The sequence below is a fragment of the Aspergillus glaucus genome (genome assembly GCF_001890805.1).
Source record: "Aspergillus glaucus CBS 516.65 unplaced genomic scaffold ASPGLscaffold_31, whole genome shotgun sequence".
Lineage (NCBI taxonomy): Eukaryota > Fungi > Ascomycota > Eurotiomycetes > Eurotiales > Aspergillaceae > Aspergillus > Aspergillus glaucus.
Genome location: NW_019170483.1, coordinates 184,417 through 203,692, shown reverse-complemented (window position 1 = coordinate 203,692; position 19,276 = coordinate 184,417). Strand labels below are relative to the sequence as shown.

The window sequence follows — 19,276 nt, the reverse complement described above, 5'->3', positions numbered from 1 at the left end:
TACAACCATTTAGCAGCTCATTGGCTGTAACTCTGCATAGAGCCACCAGACTTTATAGCTATACCAATACCACCCAAGGAATTATCATTGATCAAGGCCCTTCGTATAGTCTACAGTCATGTCCGTCGAAATGGGACATGAAGAAACAGAGTGAGTGGCCTACCCACTAACCTGACCAACTGGTATTATACTGACCGTTTCAGATGCCCGTATGTGGTAAGCAATACGATCTCGCTCCAGTTGGACGCATCACACAATCACCAGACTGTGGAGGCCAAAATCATCCGTGTCTTCGAGCCATCCACTCTGCCCTGTGTCATGCTCGTTTCGCTTGACCCGCCAGTTTTGGGACTAAACGACCAAATGGTATTGAAGTTCTTTGATCGACGCTTTGTGGTGGAGTTTAGAGATGTGGAACATTGATTCCTGGATACCAGATATTGAGCCGGGATTTCAGCAGTTTATCATGGGTGGCAATGGATCGGAATTCATCAAGAGCCTCAACGCTGACGACGAATTGGTTGAAAAAGGAGACTTATGGAATATCTTTTAGGGTGAAGCGTGGGTGCACTGCCGTATGCAGGATTTCTACAACAGAGAAACTGAAGTGTACCATATCCTGAGAGATACCCAGGGAAAAGATATCCCCCAACTTTTCGCAAGCGTCAACATACCCGGCTCCCTGCCCTTGCATTTTACCGATGTCCCAGGGATTCTTGTTGAGTATATCGACAGGTTTGAATTGTATGCTCTCGAGGAGAATTCTCCAACACAGATTTGGCAGTCCGTGTGCGAAGATGCTATTCGAAATGTCCACCACTTTGGTGATAGAGGAATTCTGAATCAGGATGTCCACGTACGTCATTTTATTGCGCAGAGAGGTCCAGCAGGGACATCCAAGCTGTTTATGATTGATTTCGTGATGTGTCGTTTCCGCAGGGAGTATAAGGATGAGTACTATTATTGGAGGGAATGGAAGTCTCACCAGGATGAAGAGGGGGCAATTGGATATGTTATGCAGAGGATGTTGGAGGGAGGATATGCTTACCACCGGTCTGCGTACTATAAACAGCTGGACTATGAGTTCAAAATGGGCGACTAGTAGCATTCATAGCCCTACGAAACCGAATAAAGAAAGCCGGATTTGCTGTGTCTGAATCACATCCGAACTCCGAGATTTACTATGGATCCGTTAATTATACCCGCAACTTTAGATTTGTTCAATGAAATCGACTCTCGACATCAAACTACTGATCTATCAGATCCATTCACCCACTCATAGGCTGGGCTCAAAATGCCATTGGGCCGTCAAACCCCGCTGGGAGCCGATAAACCCCGTTAGGAGCCGAATCTCAGCTAGTGGGGCTTCACTCTGAAAATATTAAGGCTCTGAAATCACAAAAATGTTCATGATCTACGGATATTCGAGTGCTGATCCAATCCACAAATCCGGGCCATGGGGAATACCACCAGCGTTGCCGCCGGGCGGGACTGCTTGGTCAATGCCGTCGGGGGCAATCAAGGCCTCGTCGCATTTCAAGACCAACTCCTTTATCAGCTTACCGCAGTCAAAGCATATAATCTCAACATCCCGGTGACTCCGGCAGCGGTCACGTTTCCCGAGTCTTCGGAGCAGATAGCGGCGGTTGTCAAATGCGCATCGGACCATGACTATAAGGTGCAAGCTCGCAGTGGAGGCCACAGTTTTGGAAACTATGGTGGGATTCCCTTCTTCTAAATATCATCGCATGCCGGAGCCTGGCTGATCAGCGATTGATTCAGGGCTTGGGGGAACAAACGGCGCCATTGTGGTGGATATGAAGCGTTTCGATCAATTCTCCATGGATAACACAACCCATGTCGCAACCATCGGACCCGGTACAATGTTAGGCGACGTCGACACCAAGCTCTATAACGCAAGCGGCCGGGCAATGCCCCACGGTATCTGCCCAACAATCCGCACCGGCGGCCATTTCACAATCGGTGGTTTGGGACCGACATCCCGACAATGGGGCCTTGCGCTGGACCACGTCGAAGAAGTTGAGGTTGTATTAGCGAACTCAAGTATCGTCCGCGCATCCAACACCCAGAACCAGGATGTCTTTTTCGGTGGCAGGGGCGCTTCTGCTAGTTTTGGTATCGTGACTGAGTTTAAGGTCCGCACGGAGCAGGCCCCTGATCTGGCAGTGCAGTATTCGTACACCTTCAACCTTGGCAGTACAACTGAGAAGGCGAAGCTGTTCAAGGACTGGCAGACATTTATCGCGCAGGAGGACTTGAGCTGGAAGTTTTACACCAACATGATTATCCTAGATGGCGATATCCTTCTTGAAGGCATCTTCTACGGCAGTAAGGAAGAGTATGATGCGCTGGACCTGGAGAAGCATTTCCCCCCCCCCCCAGAACCCCAGGAACATTGTTATCTTGACCGATTGGCTCGGGATGATCAGCCATACTTTCAAGGATATCATCCTCAGAGTCGCCGGCGGCCTCCCCACATTTCTCTACGCGAAATCGCTCGGGTTTACGCCCAAGACACTCATTCCGGAATCCGCAATCGACGAACTCTTCGACTACATTGAGAAAAACAACCCCGGCAGCCTGCTTTGGTTCATCACGATGGATCTGGAGGGTGGCGCCATCAAGAACGTCGCTTCAGATGCCACAGCATACGCCCACCGGGACGTACTTTTCTTCGCACAGATTTTCACCATTAACCCTCTTGGGCCTGTCTCCCAGATCGCGTATGAGTTCACTGATGGTATTTATAATGTTCTGACAAAGGCGGTGCCGGAGGGTGCTGAACACGCTTATTTGGGTTGTCCAGATCCGCGGATGAAGGATGCTCAAAAAGCATACTGGAGAGATAACCTGCCGAGGTTGGAAGAGCTTAAGGCGGAGTTGGATCCTAAGGATACCTTCCATAATCCGCAGGGAGTGATTGCTTCGTGAACTAATTAGTATGTTTGGGTCTAAAACGGTACATAATGCGATTGATGGTAGAAAATATCAAAAAGTGAGTACTTTCAGCGGCTTGTATAATCAAATTTAATTAAGAGCAATACAGGAGATATGCCTTATCTATCTCTCCTGTCGTACAATCAGCTTCCTGCCAGGAAATGATAGAATTAGCCTCGAACAACATCCAATTACAATCTCTCGTTCCACAGCAATCACTCGCAAGTAGCTCCCCAATCTCCCGAGCAACCTGCTCCTCGTTTTTTAGACCAGATCTTGTCCATTCACCCAGCTGGGGCGCACAGTAAGTCTGTGCTCTATCAAATCCCAACCAAATCGCCCTCTCAGGATCATCTTCGATGATCATCATGTTCCTTGGTCTGGCATCCAGGTGCAAAACCATCGCCTTGTGTATTTCCTGGATTCCATTGATAAAATTCTCTAGCCGTTCCTTGGTATAATGATGGGGAAAGATCATCTGGACACCGGGGATATATTCCAGAAAAATCGCGCTTAGGGCGTATTTGTCTTCGAGAAACATTTTGAGATGAGACCGGAACCGTTGTACATCGGGTCTTTCGAGCGTGCCGTAGAAATGGGGTACAATTCGCTTGTCGCATAGGCCGCATTCTTTAAGTCGTCTGTAGGCAGTGGATTCGCAGATATAAGGGTCTATCTCGCGGTTTGGGGGTGTCCAGTGGATTGATCCCTCGTCGCGAAACTCGCAGAGAGATTAGTGCACGCTGCAATTGGTCTTTGAGGTCTTAAGAGGATAAAGGCGAACCACATACCACTTTCATCACACACGTTTGGCCACGGACCTCCACAAGGAATACTACTGATTCATCCGAGGCTTTAAGCTCCTCCTTAAAGGTGATCTCCGACGCGATAACGTTGTCAAAATCCATGTTGTATGCTGACTAGAGCATCAATATGGAACTTCCTGTGACGTTGGAGGTGCATCGAATTGTTTGGTTTGTTTGCACCGCGAGCAAGCCCTAGGTCTGTACGTACAGTGAATATGCCCGAATAAACAAAGAAAACAAAGATAAGAATAGAATAAGAAGGAAATGACACACAACAAAAAAAAAAAAAAATAAAGCGACTGGCCCCTCTCACTTCGCCCCGTCTTCCCTGTCGTTTTTCTCATCTCAACTATTTTAACTACATTTTGTCCCGAAAAAGCTCTCTTCACGCGTCTAATCTCCCACACGCATCTCTACATGCCTCCAATTTTACTTTTCGAGTACCTTCAGCGGGGGCTCGTGTCCCCCCAGGTCAACATCCCTTAGCGCGTGGGCCGTAACACGACAAGCAAACGATTCAGCTAACTATAGGGATATTACCAACATTCAACCTTGGCAAGATTTCAACTTCAACACGATCTGGAACGAACACAACCATGTCCTCATGAATGCCACCGTCGAATACGACAGCCTACCTCCATCGCCACAACGCAGCGTGAACAGTGAGACCCTCGTAAGGGCCGAAGTTTGCGAGCTTCTACGACCGCGAATCAGGTGTGCTCTGCGTTCTTCATTTGCCTTCACGGCCTCCTTCTGGGGAATGCAGAGTCTTACTGAGCTCACATTCAACACCGGCAAGGCAGCCCGTGTGATCCACCAATGTGAGCCGGATCTTGCTTTCTTCGATATCAATGTGCAAATCGGGCACGCTGAGAACCGTGTACCGTGGGATATCAAGCCCTCGTACAAGTGGAACAGAGCCATGAAAAACGCACCAGGCTCCCCTTACTTGCAGAACGAGTTTAAACAGGTGTTGAGTCAAGTCAACCTCTATATGAAGCAGCACGGTACTCGCTACGGGTTTGTTTTCACCAATCAGGAGCTTGAGTCTGAGTGGAAGGTGCAGGGAGTACAAAACGGGCCGGGTTCCTCGTACTCGTGGAATGTGTCAATAAAGTTGGACTCTACATGGAACGCAGTCAGATATTCGAGAATTAAAGTTGAGATATGTATTATGTTTGGAAAACGTTCATGTCTATTGTGGTCTTAGTTGATACTGAAGTAGTACTCATCGTTAGTATTCGAACATAATAGACTTCCTGCCCTTATTGACAGAAAGTACCTCTACCGCATCAATGCAGAAGCTCTGTTCAGATGTCATCTCATGTGATACAGTAAACCTCCCACTCCCAGTCTCATCAAGCAGCAGCTCCACTCGACCCAGAGATTCCGTGTGTACCGCTATCAACATTGAAATCCTATCATTATGAATCATAAGTAAATCCTCGGAATCCCTCTTCAATGAACAGAAACCTCTATATACTGGCTCAAGCTGGAAGAGACGATCGGCCATCATCTGAGGCTTCGCCTCAATGGATGTCTTGGTTAGAAGCGCACCAAAAACGACACGGCGGTTGCCACGGCTGCCGGAGATGAGAACAATTAGCCGGTCAGTAAGCGCTTTTATCAGAGCAGTAAGAAGATCGTGGATGCGAAGCTGATTATTGCCAGTAACAGACCAACAAACCGATACAGTTTCGATTTGGAGAATAGTAGGCATAAGGATGGCAAGCTGAGTTAGGATCGGAAGGTCCAATATTACGCCGGACGTGGGAGCTTTCTGTTGAAAGAGAGGGAGGTATGTATCTCTGAAAATACCCTGTGTCTCTAGTACAGATGGCGATGCGGGAAATCCTCCCAGGTATTTTGTCGAGTACAATGGTCCGAAAAGTCGAGCGCATCCGAATAGAAGACGTGGCTGTACAATAGCAGTAATTAACATTAAGGACCATTGCTAGAACTTGTAGAAAAGAAGCAACCCACCATTGACCTTTTGACGACCCGATCAAACACCTCCCAGGAGATGCCAGTCGTATCATGGTCTTCCTCGAATGCCGCCAGCATACAATCGGTAATGTTTTCCAACCGTGATAGACAATTTGAAAATGCTTGAACATCGATGCCGCCACGATACAGTTGCGCAACGAGGAATAATCGAAGCAGAGATTTAAACTCGTCCATCGGAACCGACCCATGCAAATCCTTTGACCACGACGAAGGGTAATCCGAGGCCTGACATTCAGGACCCGGAAAAATCCACTTAGGATATTCCGGATCACGCCAGTAATTCCTAGAGTTGATCTCATCCAAGACTTTTTGAAGATGAAGGTCATCTTCTTCACTTCGCTGTCTTTGTCCTTCTTTCGATCCAGAAGGCTCAAGGGTAGTCAAGCTCTGGAAAATGACTACCCTGGAATTAGCCAATGGGTCTGAGGTTCTAGTGACTTCTTGATCGGCACTCCATCTCTTTTCATCGTGGACTATTAGAAGGATGACCGCCATTTGCAGTACATTATATGTGAGAAGCTCTTCTGGGTCATTTTGGTATGGGAATGAGCCTAGTCGTCGTACGAATCGGTGTAGAACTGGGATGGCGTCGTTAAGAATCGGGGTCAATTCTGGAGGAAAGGTACTTTGTATGAAGTCGGCCAGATTTGATTCGGACCAGTCTATCAAATATCAGCATCACTCAGAGCTATTATAAAATGAGCGTTTACATTTGGTCGACCCAGAGACTGTACAGAAAACATCAAACACAACTTCAAGTCGACGCCTGCATTCTGTGTGGAAAACGAATAAAGCATATCCATATCTGTCACGGAGCTCATCTCTGGTCTGCGGGGGAGGCGGGAACTCGAAGCCTTCTGGCAATTTTGGTCGTGACGATGAATTGCCCATTTTATTCTTATTGTCGTTTGAAGAAATGATATTGTAGAAACTTGGGTACTTATAGATGGTGGGGACGAAGCTGACTTGTGTGGCTTTGGCGGCGATCTTAAATCAGCCTACGGTACCCTGTATAGTTACAGATATAACCATGACAATTAGGAATTGGCTCGCAATTTGATTTGGATTTCACTAAGAAAAAGCAGTATATGCAGAGTAGTCTATGTAATCTCCTTATACAACTCCTTTGCAAAGGTCTCACAGTTGTTCGTCACCAGGTTGTATTTCGGATGATCCTTTTCGTACTTTTTTGCTATAACAAAGTCAGTTCAACGCATTTCATTCCCACAGGGCAAATCAAACCATACCTTTAGCCATAATATAATCCATCTCATCCTTAACCTCCCCCACAAAAGTATACTGACTATCTGCCGAAGCCGATGCCAATACCCAGCCCCAACAAGATAATGATTCGCCCTCCATTTATCACCCTTAATCTGTGCTTGACCACCCTTCTTATCCTGCCCAGTCAGGTCAATGTCTTGACGTTACATCCAATCACCCAATAGACATAAAGTCCGGAATCTTCAAATCAAATCCCTGAGGCCTCAATCGGCCACTCGAATCCAGCACCCAAGCCTTCAACCCCCAAGATATCCACGACTTCCGGCAGAAATGGACCAAAGGGATAGTCTTCCATTGAGGGAAGGATTGAGATGTCTTGTCCGGGTGTTAGCGATGGATCGACGACTGTCCCTTCGTTGAATGGCGCATCAGCAGCAGCGCGGTGAGTAGTCTCATCTCGCGCTGGTGGTTGGGGGCTCTCTTGGCAAGGTCGATTTGCTGTATCCTGGACAGGGTCCCTTGGCGTCCTTTGTTCCTGTCGGCGAAATAGACCCTTCAGCATCCAGCTGTATTTGCGCCTAATATGCATTTCGCTCGATGCAGTATCTCCCATGATGGCTGCAAATTTCAATGCCAGATTCACAGCCTCTCGACTTTGGGATTCTGATTGAAATGCACCCGCGCAGTGTGCCTTGTACAGGAAGACTGCTGCGTATACCCCGTATCTATCCAATCAGTACGACTTATCCTATGTAGGACCGCTAGAAACTTACAGATAATACCTAGACGGCAAATAACACAACTCCTCCCGCGGGTCCAGACCATTCATCAACTTCAATATCTTCGTAGCCGCGCTAATAGCATCAAAGATATATCGACCTTCCGGAGACAACATGATCCCACGCGAGAATATCTCTGCGAATGACTCCTTTCCCTGCCTCCGCGAAACAGACGTCCTCGTAAGAACAGCCTGAAACGAAAAAGCATTTGCATAGAGACAGAGGTATTCATATTGCAAGGACAAGGTACTCTTTATCTTTGGAGATACTGAGATGTTCTTCCATGTTGAGTGCCAGGTTGTAGCTGCTCGCTGAAAGTCGTCAAGGTAGCGACTGTAATCGCCGTCATGGACCATTGCTAGAGTTCTGTCGGGAGACGAGTATAATATGGCATGGGCGTTGTGTAGGATTTGTGTGAGCTCGAGTGTTGCTTGTAGCGCAGATGCGTAGTCTTCTGTTCTTTCTGTATCCCCTGCAGCAGGCTGAATACTGGGAAAGTCCTTTGCTGTAAAATGCGCAGAGAGAGATGGCCCTCGTGACCAGAATGACTGGCCTAGGCGGACGGATATCTGTCGATCCGCAAGATATATAACTGCCATTATTGTGAGACATCGAATGCGATAGTATATATTTGGGTAGGACTTACAAGTCCAGACAATCCGATCATATTCCACCTCCCTCATCTCCTTGCGACCCTTCCCACGAAAAGCAGTCTGATCCAACCGCTTCAGATACCCATGTCTAACCGCAAGACCAATAAGCGACCAAGCCGTCCTATCCTCACTGAACAAATCAGCCGGCTCCTCAGAAGCTGCTCTGTCCATTTCGATATGTGGCAGCCACTCTGACAACAGAATCAAGCCCACTATCGTTCGAGATCTTTGTGTCCATGGCTGTGCCAGCAGTATTTCGAGCATGAGGCGACGGGTGTAGTCCCAGCAGTAGCGGTGTGTTAGCGAGTAGTCTGGTAAGTCTCTAGTCGCGATGGTCAGGATAACTGTAAGCAGGAAGTAGTCTGATTTCTGTATCTTTTGCATTGCTGAGCGTCCAATCATGTAGGACGGGACGAGGGGGCAATATGGGTGGTAATTGTGGGAGAATCTGAGAAGCAATTCGGGTAGGCTGCTGAGTTGCACCACTCCAGTTTTGACCAACTCATAATCCTCAAGAGCCGTCCCCTCATGTCGTTGTGAGGATTCCTTATTTAGCGTTCCACTCAGATTTCGAAATCCAGAGACGCCGGTTTCATTGGACTGAGCCAGTATATGCAATGCATCGGACGGATTCCTCAATTCCGCACACAATTCCTCGCCCATGCTATCTTCATTCCTATCGCTGTCATTCATAGAGCCCTCTGACCTCTTATCCGACGAGGTCTCATGTCCCCTTGGAGAGTCTCTACTGGCTGTCCTCTCAAGTCGTGTTGACCTCCGATATGGCCGGAAATTCCCACCTCGTCTTGATTCAACCAGAACGCACTCACTACCGGAGTGATAACAAGATACACAAGGCACCTGTCTCCGTTCTCCGACTCCATCACTGCTAGAATTAGCATCCGCTTTTATCTCGTCGAGGTAGATGAGAGGTTTACAGATCACATCTGGTCTTTCTGCGACGGCACCGCAAACATGCGCGAGATGAGCGTTTTCCTGTACCTGGTGTCATATTCTCACTGTTTCTGCAGTACGATAGAAGATGAAAATAAGAAGTTGGTTATTCCATCGGTAAAAGAATCATCGGCTATAGACGGCTATGTCGGTTATGGATTAACCCAAACTATATCAAAACCAAAACCAAAATCATACACTCAAGCCACAAGTAAACTAATTTAAATCGATCATAAACATATGTAAAAAAAAAAAAAAAAAAAAAAACACTCAAGGCAACCCCTGCCTCACACCCCACCTCTCATTCAACCCCCAACCCCAACAACTCCCATCATGCACCGTCGCCCTCCTCATATCCCTGCGATACCTCCCCGCAAAATCCCCACCCATAGCCCTATGCATCGTACAAGTATTATCCCAAATAACCAAATCCCCAACATCCCTCCACTCAATCTCAACCACATACTTCTCACTCATAGCATGCCTAAACAACCCCCCAAAAAGTTCTGCTGACTTGTCGGGCTCAAGGCCCTCGATGTGATGGATATGCGCGGCTAGATACAAATTCATCCGGCCAGACGGCTCATGGCGCTGGACGAGATGGTGGCGGCCCATGGGGTGGTCTGTTGGGTTGATGTTGGCGAAGAACGCCGGGGCTGCGAGTTTCTTGGAGTGCAGGATGGAGTGGGCGGCGATGTAGTTGTTTTCTAGGAGGTGGGTTTTGGTGGCGGAGTCGAGGTCGTCGAATGCTGTTCGCGTGTCTGTGAAGGCTGTTGCGCCGCCTGTTCCTGGGGGCGGGAGTTCGTGCGCGAGGAGGATGGAGTAACCTGCGCGGCGGGGGTTGAAGCTGGAGTCTACGTGGAAGAGGCTGTTTCCCTACACATATCATCAGCATCAACACCAGAACCGGAACATCACTACTATCTGAAACCAAGGGGGGAGATACCTTATTAGCCTGCCCCCTCGGACTCTCGGGATCAACAAGACTCCCATCCTCCTCAATATTACTAACATCGAACAACTCATCGTATTTCAACCGGTTCTTGCGTCCAGCGGCGATGTAGGGCTTGACGTCGTCTAGTTCGCCGAATGTGCGGGCTAGTTCGATGTGCGTTTCATCGGTTAGGTTGGTGTTGCGGAGGACTACCACGCCGTACTGTAATCTTTGTCAGTAGGGGTTGGTTGATGGTGATATAGGTGGACGGACCTTGGTAACTGCATCCTGGATGAAACGGGATATGTCTTCAGTAACGCCATTGGCGAAATCGAGGCCTGTGATCTCAGCCGTGAATCCAGGACGGAGTTCAGTGAGTTTGATGCCGTTAGTTTGGGTCATTGTTTCCGTAGTGGACGCAGACATGTTGAGAAACAAATGAAGCCTTAATGTTTGGATTGCCGGTGTTGCAAGTTGCAATGTCTCCTGGAAGGAGGATCGTGAGTAGGTATATATATCTCTTGAATCGGCTTTGGTTAAGCTGCTTCACACCTTATCCGAGCCGATGGGTCTTTACTATTGCCGATGTCTGAAGAACTGCTACTGAGCATCTGTATCCAACTATAGCCGGTGCTCTACCTACTGCAAGCAGTCTACATCCATAACCGAGGGGTTTACATAGAATTACAGTAATCATAAAAGAAAAGTTGACGTATACCACGGACGACAGTCCTATGTACCCGTTGGCATGCGAGATAACCCTAAGTACCATGACTCTATCCATATCTCTATTTGACAACCAACCAAGCAACTGCAAGATACACAACGCCGGTTTTTCTGGGGGGGGAATTCGGTAAAGATGTTTGGGCTTGGAGAAGAAGCGTCGTAGCATGTTGTCAATGGGGGGGGGGGGGGGGTATATATGTAAATATAATGAAATATAAAACAACATCCATATGCTTCATTTCCTTCTCCGAAGGACAGGCAGGCATGCTCGCAAATATCAGTACAAAGTAAAAGAAAAAGAAAAGTCTAACCCAAAAGAATCGCAATGTCATGATGGGGTATCTCGTCGCCTTGTATTTTCAATGTTCATGCATCCTGGACGCTTTTTTTTTTTTTTGTTCGATCGATTTTGTTTTCCTGGTTTGGTATCCTGGTTGATGGCGCTTATTTCGGCCTCTTTCATTTCCTGCACGTACCACAATCCAATTGCGACACCAGTACCGATGTGTCGTCGTGTCCAAATGAAGAATATATAACTGTCGATCCAAAAAATTCGTTGTCGTTTCCACCAAAATCGTAAATCTGCTCAACCGCTGGCCATCCACGGATGCTCCATAACCTCGGTAATGGTATACCGATTGTCGACATCGCGATCGAGCATCTTCCGAATCAAATCGATACAATCCTCCGAGAATGGCAGATAAGGAATTCGAAGAGGATGGTCCAGGATCTCGTCAATGTTGTAGAATGGGTTCTCCTTGTACACAATGGTATACAAAAGGATACCAAGGGCCCAAACATCCTGCTCTTTTCCTCCGTAGGATTTGCCCTGAAGGACTTCGGGGGCTGCGTAGTCGATGGTCCCCACGAAGACGTCGAAGGGTCCATTCTTGATATACGCGGCACTTCCAAAGTCAATCAGTTTGATTCTTCCTTCGCCGTCGAGGATCACGTTTTCATCCTTGATATCGCGGTGCACCACGCGCGCCTTGATATGCAGATGATGAATGGCATCCACCACTTGTCGGAAGATGTTGCGGCACTCCGTCTCATCCATATTGGCCTTGAGTTCAATGTAGTCGAACAGGTCCATTCCAGGCAGACCATGTGGCTTCATCTCGATATAATAATTGATGTCGTCCTCGAAGAATCCCTCCATCTCCACAATGTTAGGGTGTCGAAGACCATCGCGGCGGAGGAAATCCAGCACATGAATTTCCAATGGAACCGTGCCCAATTTCCGGTCTCGTGTCCATGTGTCGACGAGAATGCGCTTCTTCGTGACGTATTTCAATACAACTCGCTTCGACGGGTTCTTCTTCAAACACGTAAGCTTGACTTCTCCATAAGCACCCTGGCCCATCTCCTCGAGGATCATATAGTCCGCAATTGTCCTTTTCTCGGGGATGTCCTTTGTAGCAGGGACATTCGACTTCACTTCGATCACGGGCTGGACAGGCTTGTCATTGAGCGGCTCAGATGCAGCCTCGTGAAGCTGTTGGCTAAGCGTTGACGACGGTAGTTGCGTCTCGACCGATGACTTTTCACTGGTCCCCAAGGGCTCAGGCTGAGTAGTCGTCGCGGCAGTAGGCCCCGGCACGACGACTGGTGTAGTATTGCGAGATGGTTCTTTGGACGACCGCAAACTCGACGCTGGACCAATCGAATGGACCTGTCGCGAATAGGTCACCCATAACGCATAAAGAAGTTCAGTCGCAGCCACCGTGTCATCGCTCTCGGCATCAGAATCATCACTACCATCATGTTGATTGACCTTCTTCTCTTGCTCATCCTTGGAAAAGATCGTCTCGCTCTTCACGACTCGCAACTGCACGTCCACTGCCATAGTCGAACCATCGCGATGAGTTGCGGTTAGCCCAGCCGGCTCGAGAAACACCGAGGCCACGTTGGTCTTCTCATCCCGTAAAGCAGCGAGCGTCCTTGCCCTGCGGAGACTCTGTTCAGGAATCACCATGCCATCCATCAACGGCCCATCGTCCTCTTCATTAAGTACGTCCAAAAGGCGGTCGAACCCCGGAAGCAAATCGGTGACATGCAGTCCTTCTGGACGTTCCTGACCAAACAACGCAGCCGAGAAGACCGAATTCGAGCTGATCACCTTCAATGTCGACGCAGAGAGCACCATCATACCAGCAACATGAGGAAAACTAGATATCCGGAGACGACGCTGTGCGCTGTTGTCCGTCTTGTCAACAGTCACAGGACTACAGAACCCGGCGGCATTGCGGGCGGCAAAGTACTTCAGCTCGGAAATCTTGGCTATGGCCTGGTCAGTGGCCGCCTGGAGGCATTCCTGGGGAAGACGCGGAAGAAGTTCTGCAATCCGTTTGCCGGGTTGGACCACTTCAGGGCCCCAGATCTTATCCGTATCTCCTTGGGCAGTTGTGACGTTCCATGACGAATCGCAATCCACATAAGCGGTGTTCTCCGTAATCTCCTCCAGAACCCATATCAAGCCCCCGCGCTTCTCCATAACCCAGATGCTGGCTGAGCCCTGAGTACCATTGCGTTTCCGGATGGGCACCACATCGCCGCATAGCAGAACACCGCGGGATTTCGTCGCTGGATGATAGGGATCCCTAGGAATGCGGGTGCTGGAGCCGAATCCGTTGTCCGTCTGGGATCTCCTTACGCCTCTTGAGGATGGTGGTTTACTGAACAGCTTGGCAGTTGAGCCATTACCAGATCCCACGAACTTGGAGTTTACCTGGTTGATACGAGTCCTATCGGACGAGGTAGGGGAAGAAGAACGAAGATTTGCTGCAGCGTCAGTGCGAGGCTCTCCCAACTTGGACTCAAGCCACTGCCGCCGATCCTTTTGTACGACTTCTAGTATACTTAGCTTGCGGAGTTCCGCTTGGGTGACACCGAATACAAGACACGAGAGATCATTAGCAGCCAATATAGTCCATGGCGCCTGCGCGTCAGTCCGGAAGACAGCCTGGGAGACCGGATTCCATTTGCTGCTGTGGGTATGCAACGCCGGAACTGGAAATCCCAAACCAAGACTCGAGGAGCCGACGGACCCTGACATGGGATCCGTGGTGGATTGGGCTAAAGTTTCCATCGGCTTGCTCTGGGGACCAGCAGAGCTACCGTCCGTATATGTACGTTTTACGTGCCTGGACAAGGGATCGTCGGCCTTTGGGTCCCTCTTTTGGTGCGGTACATGGTCTTTCGGCAGCGGACTCAACGGATGGCTCATCTCTGGGGTCACCTTATGATTTGCTGCATGGCTTTGAGTCGCTTCCGGAGGGTTTCCATAGTCCATGAAAGCCTTCTCGAATATGTTGCCGCTCACGTCCGGAGGCCCGGTCATTGGGCCGAGAGCTAAACCAGCAGTGTCAGAATAATCCTCACTTTCCCCCAAGACATCCGATTGTGACATGAAAGAATCCACCGTACATTGTCCCTCTGTATCCCCGCACGTGCCAGTCTGCGCACCGCTAACGGACCTGCCAAAGCGGCCGCGCATAAAATCGATCGACCGTTTCAGGATATTCTGACGGGTATGGAGAAGCTCCTCCGGTTGCTTTGCAAAGGAGAACGAGTGTAGCGACTCGCAGGGAAACCGATGGAGGTTCTCCAACGTGGCCGAACTTTCGAATGACATTGCACGAGTGGAGTGGGCTCTCGACGTGGAGCTAGAGCGTGGAGAAGGCGAACGATGTTGCGAATTCGAATTCGAAGGGACAAGTGACGAGGCTGATACGTTCGGAAGGGTCATGACTCGCGAGGGGAATTGTTGCCGTATCCGATCCAACCCAGACGGCCCCATTCCATGTTCATTCTCCAGTAAAGGAGATCTGCCACCAGGTTAAAATTTCCTGTCACTTCCGTAAAGGGGTAAAAGAAAGAGCAGGGGAAAATACTGTGCGCAACCATATGCAGGTCTATGCCGAAAAATGCAAGGAGATGTGACGACTAACCTTGGGAGAGGGTCATAATCAGGCAGGGAACATCTTTCATCGAGGCCTGCCCCGTAAGGGTCAGACTCCGGTGATGTTGAGATAGAGCATTCTACCGGAGAGGACAAGGGACTTGGTTCGCCTGTTGCAGTGGTCCTGGTTAGCGGAACAGTGCAATGTGGTTTGTAAAGCACAAAACTCCCAGCACACTCTCATTTCCAAGCTTCGTCTGTTCACTGGAGGACGGATTGCGATGAATGCGGCCCGGCGCATCAATTGGTCAATATTGTATCTTGCGCGCGTATTGAAAGGCGTAGGGCATTGATGCATCCAGTTGTGTCACTCTGGATTATTTGCCAGGGCGTTCCTCGGGCGCAGGTGTTTTTTTTCTTTTTCCTCCGACGTTTCCCTTGGATCTTGGCCGTTGGACCATCTTTCAGCCCAATGTGTAGCTCTCACCTGAAGCATTGGAAATGAGAGCAGGGGGGGGGGGAGACCAAGGAAACAATAGAAAATAAAGAGAACAAAAGGAGAAGCACAAACTAACCATCCAAAAAGTGATTGTGTGTAGTCCGTGTAGTCCCCATAATTCTACCGCTCGAAAAAATCCCTTCTCAACCTCGACAGGCAAATGGCTAGCGACCAGCGCCGGTCGAGTCAACAAAGACGGAAAGAAGAGAATATGAAAGAAGGTTCAGAATTGTTGCACAACAATCGGTCTAGGTTGGTTCATGGGATGTGGGATGTATGTATGTATGAATCGAGGCGGGAGGGTTTGAAACGTCTTTGTCGTCGACCAATATGTACAACTCGACTTTCTCGGTTTTGTTTCTTCCGTTGTTTATTGGCTCGTCGTTCTCGTTTTCCGAATCCGAGGTCGGTCAGCAGCAGAGCTGGAGCTGCCTCGTGATGGTAAAGAGGTTCTATGACCGTGGCGGTCGCACGCACGAGGGAAAGGGTAAGGGAGGCAAGTGTCGGTCGCAGATGAAGGAAAGTAGGTTGGGACGGAACAAGAAGGAATAGCTGATTTCTTGCTGTTGTAATCGACCGGACGTTGGTCTGCGCCAGTTCCCTTGGGGGAGGAGGCGTGGACCAGAGAGAGAGAGAGAGAAGAGAGGAAGAAGAAAAAAAGAGGAGGGGGAGAAGAAGGGTTTGTTTTGGCGGGTGGGAACAGTTGGTAGTAGTAGTAGCTGTAGTAACAGTCAATAACACCTGTCTCTTTCTTTTTGCTGTCTTTTATTCTTTCTTTGTACACTAGTAGTAGTCTTCTCTGCTTTTCCGATATAAAGAGAAAAATAGCACTATGGCTGATTGAGAGGAAGCCCCGAAGAATCGTCTAGGAAAGGCTGCACGGTTCGGTCGGAGGTCCCTTTGGTCAGGGCAGAGCCACTGCGAACTATTATTACGAATACGACAGGCTCTCCTTTTCGAGCAGCGATTTTAAGTCTGTTCCCTAGTACTCTGGGGTGCCAATACAGAAAAGTAACTGGATCTCTCCTGTCTACAGAGTATAAAAACCCGTAAAACCCCCGAGGCGACAGGCGGTGATGTAATGCCTTCCTCTTCGGGACCATCCCAGGCCAATTTTTAGAATCTTCGGAGAATTCTGTCAATTGAGGCATGACTAGTAGCAGTTATAGACACAGTATTAAGAACTGTGCTGGACAGAGTGAACACTCCGAGATAGCGGTGTCTCTATTGGAGTGTTCGCATTTCTCCTCTCTTTAACGATCTAGTCTATCTCTCATCGTGCCACGGTACCACCCCCAGATGGCCATGGCACCATCCCAATAGTCCAGATCTTCTCAGGCATGCAATGCAACCGAATAGGGTCTTGCTTATTCTAGACTCTCCAGCCCGCTCAAACTGCGCATCGCCAGGCCATCCGGCTCGGCAGGAGACCGCTTCGATTTCTCCTCGTCGGTACCAAATAGCGTTTGGTTCTGCTGTCGTGCCTGCTCCGGTGGCTCCGAGGCCGAACTAACAAATCCGGATAGGTTCCGATTACCGTGACCTCCCAGCATCCATGAGAATTCGGAATTCGCCAATGACGGCCGTGGTGACTGGCGTAGAGGAATTGATGTTGGACCTCCGGGCTTTCTGGCGCCGGGTCGCGATGGCCTTTCACTAGTCGATGATGATGATGATGATGACCTGGATGACTGTTCAGTACTACCAGAAGCTGTGGAAGGTTGTTCGGTTTTCTGCTTTGTTGGTTCTTTCGCTTCCGTGGCAGTGGTTGACTGCAGAGAAGCCGATGGGTCCTCAAGACATGTCTGCACAGACTGCACCCTTGTCAGAGTCTGCTTCATAACGGCTGTAGCTTGCGGATCGACCTTTTCGGCATTCCTGTTCATCATCTGAGAGCGTAGGTCGTTCAGAGACTGGCTCAGAGACTTGGCAAGTATCCGGTTGCGTTCCTCCAAATGATCGATTCGCTCGCGTAGATCGGCGGTCTCTGGCTCCTGTGACCAGGAGGCGCTGTTCCTAGCACTAAACGAGGAGCTATCACCATATCTCGTACGAGGGTAGCCCTCTGATTGAATTGACTGCATGTTCTTTCGCGCTTCGCTCACCGCGCCGCGGACAGCTTTTGCGACCCCCCAGGATTCAGTCCGTCGCTGAATGCCTTCAGAGACATCTTGAAAAATTGTCTCCAGGCCCCTGGAGCTGCTTCTTGGTGATTTAGAGAATGCATTGGCTTCATTCATGTCTTTCCAGTCACCAAGCAGCTGCGCTCGCCTGTTTGGAACAGGCCTTGCGTCAAGCCGTCTCGAGGCTTCAGGAGGCTTGCCGGAGCATTTCGAGATAATGAATTTGCCCCTCTCGGTCGTTGGATTCTGGTCTAGGTATATCGCGTCGTACACGAAGCTCTGGGGTGCATATGGATGAGGGGATGGATAGCGGAGCAAAAGGGTCAAAGCAGTCGAGCTATCCACGGCCAATACTAGAGATATCAATTAGCAATTGAGAACGCGAAAGCGAATCAAAACACTCAGGACGAACATTGCCATCTGATTCGTAGAAGCATTGCGACACAGACAAAGTCGACGAGTTCCGGTCGTAACCCCTCGGCAAAGAGATGATCCCACATGACAAGCACATCCTCGAACGGGAATTCGCGGCCAAATAGTAGACGCATCCAGCGGCTGTGCCCAATGTTAGCCTTTTGAATGTAGGACAAAGGATCGGGTAACCCACGTCAAAAAGATCTGGGGTAAAATCTCAAGAGCCTGTAAATGATCCGCTAACTCGAAGTCTGCGGTCATTAATAACTCCTGGTGGATATACTGACACCGGTTGACAATAGGAATGACATCCATTGTACCACTCGACGATCTCTGCTCGCCATGTTCGTAGTACACTCGAGCAGTCTGCATAACCGAGCAAAACAACGCAAAGGAATCGTGCTCAACATAAGAAGCATCCAACAAATTCACCATCAAATCGTCATCCTTGTCCGCTAGCGGATTCCGCTCAACCGCATCCCGATCAACAACCCACAGTATAAGCGCCAGCAGCTCGTGCATACCCTGCCGATATCCCAAATCCGGATTAAGTTTGGCGTAGATAAACAGTATATCAGTCATCTTCGACTTGGTCGTGGGTTCCCGAAAGAAGAAATTCTCTTGCAAGCACCTATCCACATCTTGCGATACATCCGCCCTCATCTGTTCGTCGCGTCGCAGTGTCTGCCAGGGCGACTTTCGCGCGCATGTTCGTTATTTCCAACACACTCCCAGGGTTGCTTTGCGGACTGGTTTATGGGAGAAGAGCATACCTCCTCATCATCCGCCAGCGGATCGATCGTCGATTGTAAGTCATCGGGATGCTCGATGTACTTTAGGAAGTGTTCTCGTAGTGCGGAATAGGCGCTTCGGGTCTCGTGTATCTTGGGTAGCCATTGTGTGCGGTCGAGGTCGTCGAAGAGCAAGAATGCCTACTCAGTTAGCTAAAACCAGATATCTGGTAGAACATAGTCTATCACACCTTCCAACAAACAGACCTCAGTCCATCACTGCATATGTTCCCTTGTTCTGATTTCAGAGCGGTTCGGAGATTGGAGGTGGTGTCATTGTCGCAAAACAGAGCTGACCATCTCTTCCTATCGACATTGTCAGCATTGAGCTATCGCAGGAAAATCCTCCTCGGTCGTACCTAGTATCTTCAATAGACCTCATTGCATCGTATGGTGTATTGGGGGACAGAAATCGGTAGTTGTTGACAGGACCAGAAGATGAGGTCAGGGACCGATTGATAGCGGCTAAGATTCACCGTCCCACATTCCACCTCCTCAGGTTCGCGA

General features: G+C 49.2%; 8 protein-coding genes across 8 annotated transcripts; 3 read left to right on the top strand and 5 right to left on the bottom strand.

Moving 5' to 3' along the window:
- Window positions 1-118: 118 nt before the first annotated feature.
- On the top strand, window positions 119-1,102 carry ASPGLDRAFT_29894 (uncharacterized protein; the record flags this gene model as incomplete). The annotated part of the gene is made up of 3 exons (XM_022543898.1): window positions 119-150; window positions 204-366; window positions 554-1,102. 3 exons carry the CDS (start codon window positions 119-121, stop codon window positions 1,100-1,102), a joined length of 744 nt encoding a protein of 247 aa, XP_022396151.1.
- A 354-nt stretch (window positions 1,103-1,456) lies between these two features.
- Window positions 1,457-2,952, top strand: ASPGLDRAFT_29893 (FAD-dependent oxidoreductase; the record flags this gene model as incomplete). The annotated part of the gene is made up of 3 exons (XM_022543897.1): window positions 1,457-1,718; window positions 1,771-2,359; window positions 2,451-2,952. The coding sequence occupies 3 exons, from the start codon at window positions 1,457-1,459 to the stop codon at window positions 2,950-2,952; spliced, it is 1,353 nt and encodes a 450-aa protein (XP_022396150.1).
- Window positions 2,953-3,052: 100 nt separating this feature from the next.
- ASPGLDRAFT_85889 (uncharacterized protein) lies at window positions 3,053-3,866 on the bottom strand (the record flags this gene model as incomplete). The annotated part of the gene is made up of 2 exons (XM_022550351.1): window positions 3,053-3,679; window positions 3,750-3,866. The coding sequence occupies 2 exons, from the start codon at window positions 3,864-3,866 to the stop codon at window positions 3,053-3,055; spliced, it is 744 nt and encodes a 247-aa protein (XP_022396149.1).
- A 409-nt stretch (window positions 3,867-4,275) lies between these two features.
- Window positions 4,276-4,809, top strand: ASPGLDRAFT_97691 (uncharacterized protein; the record flags this gene model as incomplete). Its single annotated transcript, XM_022550614.1, has 1 exon — window positions 4,276-4,809. A coding segment is annotated over one exon (534 nt), but the record flags the coding sequence as incomplete, so codon positions are not given.
- Window positions 4,810-4,998: 189 nt separating this feature from the next.
- Window positions 4,999-6,662, bottom strand: ASPGLDRAFT_29891 (uncharacterized protein; the record flags this gene model as incomplete). The annotated part of the gene is made up of 3 exons (XM_022543896.1): window positions 4,999-5,682; window positions 5,748-6,433; window positions 6,482-6,662. 3 exons carry the CDS (start codon window positions 6,660-6,662, stop codon window positions 4,999-5,001), a joined length of 1,551 nt encoding a protein of 516 aa, XP_022396147.1.
- Window positions 6,663-6,818: 156 nt separating this feature from the next.
- On the bottom strand, window positions 6,819-10,737 carry ASPGLDRAFT_159173 (uncharacterized protein). The gene is made up of 7 exons (XM_022542429.1): window positions 10,589-10,737; window positions 10,328-10,537; window positions 9,749-10,257; window positions 8,421-9,313; window positions 7,769-8,366; window positions 7,019-7,720; window positions 6,819-6,963 (listed from the first exon to the last, which is right to left on the bottom strand). Exons 1-6 carry the CDS (start codon window positions 10,715-10,717, stop codon window positions 7,243-7,245), a joined length of 2,817 nt encoding a protein of 938 aa, XP_022396146.1. The 5' UTR covers window positions 10,718-10,737; the 3' UTR covers window positions 6,819-6,963; window positions 7,019-7,242.
- Window positions 10,738-11,627: 890 nt separating this feature from the next.
- On the bottom strand, window positions 11,628-15,557 carry ASPGLDRAFT_70157 (serine/threonine-protein kinase; the record flags this gene model as incomplete). The annotated part of the gene is made up of 3 exons (XM_022549452.1): window positions 11,628-14,868; window positions 14,992-15,112; window positions 15,518-15,557. 3 exons carry the CDS (start codon window positions 15,555-15,557, stop codon window positions 11,628-11,630), a joined length of 3,402 nt encoding a protein of 1,133 aa, XP_022396145.1.
- An 846-nt stretch (window positions 15,558-16,403) lies between these two features.
- ASPGLDRAFT_181017 (GTPase-activating protein GYP6) lies at window positions 16,404-19,214 on the bottom strand. Its single transcript, XM_022542981.1, has 6 exons — window positions 19,129-19,214; window positions 18,961-19,075; window positions 18,752-18,910; window positions 18,172-18,674; window positions 17,977-18,119; window positions 16,404-17,917 (listed from the first exon to the last, which is right to left on the bottom strand). Exons 1-6 carry the CDS (start codon window positions 19,149-19,151, stop codon window positions 16,809-16,811), a joined length of 2,052 nt encoding a protein of 683 aa, XP_022396144.1. The 5' UTR covers window positions 19,152-19,214; the 3' UTR covers window positions 16,404-16,808.
- Window positions 19,215-19,276: the final 62 nt, after the last annotated feature.